This window comes from Antedon mediterranea, chromosome 10, assembly GCF_964355755.1.
Source record: "Antedon mediterranea chromosome 10, ecAntMedi1.1, whole genome shotgun sequence".
NCBI classification, from domain to species: Eukaryota; Metazoa; Echinodermata; class Crinoidea; order Comatulida; family Antedonidae; genus Antedon; species Antedon mediterranea.
Window position 1 is genome coordinate 10255053 of NC_092679.1, and position 9731 is coordinate 10264783.

A 9731-nucleotide genomic window follows, 5' to 3' on the forward strand; every position below is an offset into this window, starting at 1 on the left:
ATGTTAAAAAACGGAGGTAATCTAATCACATTATCACTCCAAAAATTGTTTACCAGAATTATACAAACTGAAACTATACCGAATGAATGGAATGAAGGGATAATTATCCCAATATTTAAAAAAGGAGATCGACGTGATCTCAACAACTGTCGAGGTATCACACTTAATTCATGTGTTTTTTAATTTAATTTTTAATCGAATTATTGCATATAATATTTCTCAATTTTTAGAAGAAAATGACATCCTTGGTGAAGTTCAAAGAGGCTTTCGGACAGACAGAAGATTTGAAGACCACATTTTTGTCTTGAAAAGCATTATCGCCACAAGGCGTGCTGAGGGTAAAAAAACGTTTCTGGCCTTTTTGGACTTTAAAAAAGCCTTAGATTCAGTTTGGCGACAAGGGTTAATTACTGCTGCCAAAAGAATTGGTATTCGTGGTAAACTTCTTAACTTACTAAGAAATATGTACAATGATGTTAAATGCAAAGTTGTGTTCAATGACTTAGAATCTGATAAGTTTAGCATTAATGAAGGAGTAGCTGTTCATTGTCAACAGTCTTTTTTTCTATATACATTAACGAACTAAATAACCTAATCAAAAGTCATAAACAACTTGACATGCTTGTATCTTGGTAACCATTAATCATGGAGACTTGGTTTTGGTCTTAAATTGTTTAGAAGATACATATTCCTATTCTTCATAATGAAACATTTTGTCCACAAGTGACCAGAAATGATATTTTTGACGTTTTGACCTTTGACCTCAGCTTATTATATCTCAATAACTACTGGTCGCATAATCTTCATATTGGTCTCAAATTGTTAAGAACATGTATGTTCCTATTTGGTATAATGGAGCATTATGTACAATTTTGACAAGAAGTATGGTTTTATTAACTTTTAACCTTATATGTGAAAAGAGCACCAAACTTGAGAAAAAAATCACATTTTAAATGTTTTTGAGGGTGGGGGAGGGGATTATTCATCATGTAATAACACCGAAACTTGGATATTTCTCCCAGTCGTTTACTTACTAAAGATTCCTTATTATTGGTAATAGTTTAAAATCTACATGTAATTATAGACGTACAATGATATTATTTTTACCAAATAATCAACTTTATTTAAAACATACACATATACATAGACGAAAGCTGATGATTTTTTTGTTGTTGAGACTAGCCAGATTATTACTGTGTCAGTAAAGCCTAGGTGTCTTCATCAGAAAAATCATGGTCACTTAATGAAAAGTTACATGAGCCATTTTCACATTTGCCCATACATGACCCACATGCACTTAAGCATTTAAGCTTACTCTTTCTACAATTACATCTATTCGTTGTACACATCTCATTACCATTTCCAGATTTACAGTTACAACACCTTGTCAGGCTTCCGTAAAAATTCAGAGGTATCATACAGGGATGTTGGTATAGGTGTCAGTTCATATTTTAATGTTTCACGTAGTGAAAAGTTATCACGTTCACTGAGAAGGACAAGTCTTGTAAATAGGGTTGTATTGTTGACATAAGCATTCTTTCCTCCAACTTTCACACATTTTTGTAGACATGATAATGGTTTAATGTTTCGTGTAGACATTCTGTGATTCAGAGGTTTAGCATCTACTTGTTTCTGTATTGTAACACCTATATTGTAGCCATTGTCACAATTTACTTCGTTGACGAATTCAGTGGATAAACCTGTCGACAGTGAAACGATAATTTTACTATTCTGTGGATCTTCAAATGGAGAACGTTCATTGAACCAATTGAGTACTTGATCGAAGGTAGATGTGTCAATTTTCATTGCACTTTGTGAGCATTCTTTGTGTGGCAGGTTTATGGCAGTAGTTGAAGTACCCCTCATCCCGCCCATAGACAAACCGCCCTGTGATTTTGAATGTCTCATAAGGGTCTGTTCAATTGCTATGTCACTCCATACACCTGCCCACTGTTTTTCGTTATATCTGATGGTATGATCCCATTGCAGAATATCGCCCATGTGACAGGATCATCTTTTTTCAGCTGCAACATAGTCTGAAGGTATATACGGCTGCCTTTAGCATAGTGAGCATGTCCACACGCTGCAAAATAAGGCAGCATTTGTCCAACTGCCTCAATGTGTAGTTCCCAGTTGTTTTCTCGTTCAGCTCTTATGAAGTTTCGTACTATTATTGTTACCATATAATGAAACTCCGTCCACAGCTTTGCAGTCCTAGATTTCTTGGATATTGCGTCTAGTTGTTTGCTTAACTGCAAATTTATGTTTTCAGCATGTTGCAAAATTTCCGTGTTGGCTCATATTGGCCGGATACTTGATCTTCAGCTGGTCGAATGGTTCAAAGACTACAGTGTTTAGACTGCTGACTGAGGATGAAGGATAGTAAGTTATAGGAATTGCAGCATCCTTTAAAATTTTGGTTGTATCTAAATCCTTCATTTGTCTGCGGTGTATTCTATAGGTTGTGTTGATAATATGATGAGCAGGTGTTCCACTATTATCATTTGTCATCTTGATCAACCCCATTGCATGAAATGATGTATTCCCGTGCAATGAACGAATGTCCAAATCAAGGTTATCACCAGCAAACTGAACAATCTTAGTATTGCTACTGTTATTATCATTAGTACTAATTCTCATATCATTCATTTGACTGATGTAGTTATATTTATAACGACGTAATTCATTATAACTCTCACAACATCCTAATCTATTCAGTCTATTAATTAACCACTTAGAACCAAACTTATGATCAAGTTGAATTGAAAGACCAAGCATTGGCCCGCTTACATATGTATTCGGCCGACATGCCTTAAAAATGTTCTGACTAAGGTTATTAGCAACATGTTCAGATCTAATCATATTATGTAAAAATCGATTTAATGATTCTGGAACTGTGCCTATTGGACCTATCATATCCTGAATGGATGGATATACAGATGTACTTAACTTTAAACATTTTATATCATCATAAATCAACCTGGATGCAGTCAGGATAATTTTTAACTTTTCAGTGTCTGTGTCCTCCCTAGTAGAACTCCAATAATCTCTTAATATTTCATTTTGGGTACTCTTAAAGCATACGATATCTTTTCTGCCCTCTTCAAGAAGTAGTTTTTTCAAATACTTTGAACTGTAAAAGAAATCACTATTACTCCCATCATCTGATAACTCTCTCATTATTTCACATAGGTCTTCAGTTGTATAAGAACCAGTTTCTGCTATATATTCTATTTATGCTTACCAAAATTGCATTTGATATGCTGTTGCTGCACTCTTTCTAACAAACATTTGAAATGTAGTCTGCTAGATGGCGCTTCCTGATTGGTCAAAAAGTTTAGCCTATGTACAGCCATGTGGTGGCGGTGTTAATACTTGAATTATATTATTAATAATAATTGAATAATATTGGTTAATTGGGTTCAACGGTCAATAAATGGTATTTCTACTTGCTTTATAGAAAAATGTGTCATTACTGCAAATATAAAGTTGTACATTATAAACAAATTAAGACCAAAACCAACTCTCTAGCTCAAATAGTTATGTAGCTATGAAACATCCGGTCAAGAAAGGTCAAAGGTCAGAAATAGCATTGCTGGTAATTTTTTAGAAAAATATTCCATTATTGCAAATAGGAAATTGTACATTGCGAACAATTTGAGACTAAAATTAAGCATCTACACTGTGTGGTTAACGAAGTACTAACTCGTTACTAAAAATAGATTGACCTTTATATAAAAGGTCATAACTCTAGTCTGGGTTGCAGACGGAGTTTTGTCTTAATATTAGTAAAAAGAAAAATATTTTGGCACATATGGCATTTCATACGTATACTGTACTACTTGATTTTGGATACTCCGTCTGGGGAAACACGCACAAGTCACGTGGTTTGACACCAAGAATTCTTGGTGCATACGATTATCCGGTTGACTAGTTTCAGCTGCATGCGATTGGCTACTCACTCGTACACCGTTTTAATATTCATATTTCAGAATTTCAAAGACTCAACAACTAAGAGGATGCGCATGCGCTATGTTACGTTTAGACAATGTGTACTTGGGTACATTTATGAACGTTTCTGAAGGCTAGATATTATTTTATATGCCTAGTAGTCTGGTAAACATTTGATGGGATTTTTAAATTTCCCAAGAACATGAAAACTCGTCTTGATATGATAGGCTAGCTTCTCCGCAAATCAAACATTGAATGGATCATTTATTACGCGGAGATAATTTTGATTTAATTCTCACCCAGATCCTGTCCTACTGTGTGGTGGTGTAGACCTGTTGTGTGCTGGTGGTGGTATGTAGGCCTACTTAATTGGCGTTTTATTTGGCAGGTCATACGTGCGAATTGAGTAGGACCTACGAAAGAGGCCTAGGCCAAGGACTAAACAATTAATAAACAAAACAACTTGGCATTACGATTTTATATTTCAACAGTCTCGATCGTACATTCAGCACTGCACGTACTCGATCTTTTTCATTTTGAAACAAAATGATCATTGGTTGATTCGAAATCTATATTTACATACCGCCCGCCCCATATAGCCAAATACGGTATGATAACCTACGTCATTCTTACCGAATGTTTGCGGTCTGCAAATCGATTTCTATACGTGTTTCACAAGTCTGTATTTTCAGACAAAAATCGCGGTCGAAATAAAAAACAAATAAATAAAAAAAAAAAGAAGATAATACAGAATTGGGGCAAGTCTAGTCATAACTCCTTCCCCCATAGAGAAAATCACTAGAACTTTTTTTTGGTGACCCCTGGGACTTATATGTTAAGTTTGATGATAAAAATCCTTTGTAAATAATTTTTTCCAGGTTTGGTTAAAAAATGACGTTTTTAACCCTAACTATATGGCCAGGAATCGATGTGGTTATGTTTTCACGGTGCGCAATAAAAAATTACGCGGTCTACGCACGATTTAACGAAATCACGTTTGTAATCATATCTTCACAACCATGAATCACAATTAAATAAAATTTGGTACTCTTAAATTTCAGGGCATAAATCATCATATGGCAATACAATTACGTGCGTAGCGCATGTAACGCATGCGTACGCGCGCTTAAAATTTTCAAAATTTATTTTCGATGAAATAAGAGTACGTTTCAGGCAATTTTAAGCGTTTACAAAATTGCCATGAGTGCGCATATTTTTGCGCGCGCACTACGCGTTAAATGTTATTGCGCACTCTTTTTGCCCGATTTCTGTTTTCTTGACTTACTTTTCAACTCGAAATTACGTTATACGAGCACATCAAAAGTGACAGGCTACGCACGTGTAAATTAAAAAAATATAAATGTTTTTAAACATTTCAACATTTTTAAACATGTTTAGTAATTTCGGTCAGTATAGTTCACTATGTCGGTCTGTCTGTCGGTCTGTCGGTCTGTCGGTCTGTCGGTCTGTCGGTCTGTCTGTCGGTCCGGTATCACTATGCATTGTAGCACGCGACTTAATGGCTGTGGGCCTTGTTACTATTTCATTTTACTTGTATAATTCGCTTCTTATTTAAGAGTTAAATGTTATTTTTGATACTTTTCTTTTTGTTTTTACATTGCCGCTGATACAAAAGCGTTTGTTCAATAAATTTATTTTATCTTATCTTATCAACCAATTATCAAAATTAGTAATTATCAACTATCAATTAAATATTACTGATTTATCAACTGCATTTATTGTGTTGATAAGTTGATCAGCTACATCTACTATCATCTAAACATGTAAACAATTATTAACTTATAAACTACATTTAATAAGTTTAAATCAACTAAATAGCTACTAATTCTCAACTACATCTACTATTATCAAATCAATTAAACAATTAAATACTTATAACCTTATAAACTACATTTAATAAGTTTAAATCAACTAAACAGTTACTAATTCTCAACTACATCTACTATTATCAAATCAACTAAACAATTAAAGACCGGGCGCCCAGAGAATTTATTCATGTGAAAAGCCACAAAAGGTTTGATGGGCTGATTATGTAGATATATGGCTAAGATTCAATAATCAATATCCTGTAAATGTTTCCTGGGGACAACAAATAGGAGGGGTAAAAATGGATTTTGTGAAAAGCAACACGGATGAAAGTTGTTGGACATTGTCCGCATATATGTGTATAGAATGTTAAAATTACAGCAATGACAGCAACTGTATCCTGTAAGTCCCCGAGACAGTAGTAATTGGTGTTATTCATGTCAAGAGCCACACGGCTAATTCTTTTTGCATTGTAACTGTCACACATTGGGATGCACACAAATACCATTTACAGAAACTTTATCCTGTAAGTTGCCCCAGACAGTAGCCCAAAAATGCCCGTTGGGCCATACAAGATGTAATCATGCAACCACACGGCTAATTTTTGCATTGTAACTGTTACACATTGGGATGCACAACAATACCATTGACAGCAACCTTATCCTGTAAGTTTCTCCAGACAGTAGCCCAAAAATGCCCGTTGAGCCATACAAGCCCGCATACAAGATTTAATAATCAAGCCACACGTCAAAATCCCTTTTACATTGTAACATAATTCCATGGTTTGCTTACATATTACAGTATATGATACTTAATAACTATCTGTACCAGATATAATAGGCTACACATTATTTGCATATTTGTTTCATATAAGTTATCACACATCAAATGTAACTTTTTTTTTGCTGCTGGTGGTATCTACAATATCTAAGCTAGGCCAGTTGGGGGAATGGAGTCTCTAGTCGAACTTTAGAGGGGTCTGCCAGGGCCAAGGCAGTGTACAGATAGTTTGTAATAGGTCATTTGGTGATTGCTTACAATGTGCTAAATCATATAACATTGGTTGCTGGTGGTATCTACAATATCTAAGCTGGGCTAGTTGGGGAAAGAGGGGTCTCCAGTCTAACTTTAGAGGGGTCTGCCAGGGCCAAGGCAGTGTACAGATAGTCTGTAATAGGTCATTTGGTATTGTTTACAATGTGCTAAATCATATAACATTGGTTGCTGGTGGTATCTACAATATCTAAGCTGGGCTAGTTGGGGGAAGGGGGGCCTCTAGTCTAACTTTAGGGTGTCTGGCACTTGCGGTGCAGCAGACAATTAGTCTGTTGTTATCCATTTAGTATTGTATGAACACAACTTGTTCATTTGGAATTAATTTTGAGTGGTACCTCACTCATCTATGCTAACCCCATTTTAGGCCCTCCCTCAGGGGGTCTGGCGGGCCTTTTGCAGCAGAGAAAAAGTCTGTCGTTTGTGATACTGGTATAAGGATCCCAATGGGCATCCCATGGTGGTAAAATTAGATGGTATCTCTCTCATCTAACCTGGGCCGATTGTTTAGCACGTTTCGGGGTCCCCCCGGTCTAGACGCAGCAGGGGTACCCGGCAGACTCCCATTTTCATGGACTTCAAGTGACCCCCCAACACACTCAAATAGTCAGATATTGGTACCTAGCCCATCTAACCAAATGTCTCTGGGCTGCCGGTCTAATAGTGAACTATAGAGTCGCTTCCACGCGACTAAAAATGAATATTTGGTAGCATAATTATTATGTTTATTTTTATAATATTAAATAATTTAAGTGTTTGGAAAAACTATTTGGTATCAAATAAAAGCCCACAAATATTCTATCCATTGCTACATAACTTGTATTAAAAATCTGTAATTATGATGCTAATTTTGCTAAAAATGTGCATATTTTATTTTTTATTTTTTTTAATAAGTATATTAAAAAGTGTAAATTTATTTTGGTTTATTTATAATATTTATATTTAATTGTATTACTTTTATACAAAAAAATAAATATTTGGTAGTATAAATTGTTAGGTTTATTATTAATATGTGTTTGGAAAAACTATTTGGTATCAAATGAAAGCCCATAAAATATTCTATTCATTGCTACCCATCTTGTAATAAGAATCTGTAAATGATGCTAATTTTGTTAAAAAATTAGAATATATAATGCTATATAAATAGCAGTTTTTAAAGTCCTCACTCGCTTTGATGTTACGCTAGGCCTAGGCAGCCAAGCACCTAGCAACACGTACCTGCGCTTCGCTCAAATTTACCGCAGTCATATTTTGGACGCGCCTCAATATTTCGTTGCCATGCGAAACAGAATTTTTTATGGCTTACGAAAACGAATACGTGTGCGTGACGTATCCGTTTTCGTTATCGTATTCGTAAGATTGCGAAACCTCTCTATTATATAATTCTGTTTTCCAAAAAAAAAGACAAAAATGAGTATAAATTAGTGTAAATTTATTTTGGTTTAAATAATTCTAGCGTTATATTTGGTATAAAAAATAAAACCCCATACAATATACTATCCATTGGTACCCAACTTGTATTGAAAATCTTTAATTATGACTTTTTTGAAAATATTCTTTTTTTTTTACAACAGTTGAGATATTTTCTCCTAAATTATATGCATACAAATCTGATCCAGGTCCTTGACTATAGGTGTAATTAACTTCAACGACGCGATCATTCGATACTATACAGATATTGACTGCTTAGAGGTTAAATATAAGATTAGACATCCCCAAGGGGAATGATATTATGTTCGAGGGAATATATTATCCTTAAAACTATCGTGTGCGGCCCATCAATAAACATCAGTGTGCCAAATGTGAGAACGTACCACGTTCAGTGGTTTTGGAGGAGATACGTAAACAAAATTTATTAGCATTAATAATTATAGACATGTTTTAGGAGAATCCGTAATCATTAAAATTGTGAATATTGTAAGGTTAATATAAATATAAAGTGTAGATAATTAGATTATCAAAGTAGCATACCACTAAGACAGGGTTTTAGAGATATTTTCAAATAAGACCACAATCGTATAAGTGCAGGCATATGGTATTTTAAAAGTGTTTTTTTTTTAAGAATGTTACCTTCGCTAGAAGTTTCGAGAGTGAAAGAAAATGGTCTAAATGAAATGGAGTGTTTTAATTGTTAAAATCGTGAATATTGTAAGGTTAATATAAATATAAAGTGTAGATAATTAGATTATCAAAGTAGCATACCATTAAGACAGGGTTTTAGAGATATTTTCAAATAAGACCACAATCGTATATGTGCAGGCATATGGTATTTTAAAAGTTTTCTTTTTAAAGAATGTTACCTTTGCTAGAAGTTTCGAGAGTGAAAGAAAATGGTCTAAATGAAATGGAGTGTTTTGTTGTTTATCGTGATCACAATACCATTTAAACTGTAAAATAAATGTATGATATAAATAACTTTTGTTCTTTTGATATTCAAATATTCTATCTCGAAAAGAGCTTCTTTTCGATGTTTTTAAAACATCAATGGTTTTAAAATAGGCTAAATACCTTTTAAAAACAAAAATAAACTAGAATTTAATCGTCACTTTAACGAAGGATAAGTGATTTTGTGCTTGCAAATTTAACATTTTAGCTCTTTACATGATGAATCTTGTTTATGAGCTACTGTCAGGGCCAACTTAGAAATTGAAGTTGCTGTCATAAGTATTTTCGTATTTTCACGCTGCTGCTCTAGCCCGCTACGTCCCATTAGGACTACTCAATCAGAAGCTAAAGCAAGCAGCAGTTATAGTTCTAAGGACAGACAGTTTTGTGAAAATGGAAACTCCACTATAATTTATTGATTCCAGCTGCTACAGTAGACCCAAAAAACGTCTGGGAAAGAGTCTATTAGGACATGTCATGCTAAAATTACAAATCCCTAAGCATTTCTGGTATAT

General features: G+C 34.4%; 1 protein-coding gene across 1 annotated transcript; it reads left to right on the forward strand.

The window, feature by feature from the left end:
* On the forward strand, positions 1-586 carry LOC140060980 (uncharacterized). Its single transcript, XM_072107358.1, has 2 exons — positions 1-16; positions 231-586. Exons 1-2 carry the CDS (start codon positions 1-3, stop codon positions 584-586), a joined length of 372 nt encoding a protein of 123 aa, XP_071963459.1.
* Positions 587-9731: the final 9145 nt, after the last annotated feature.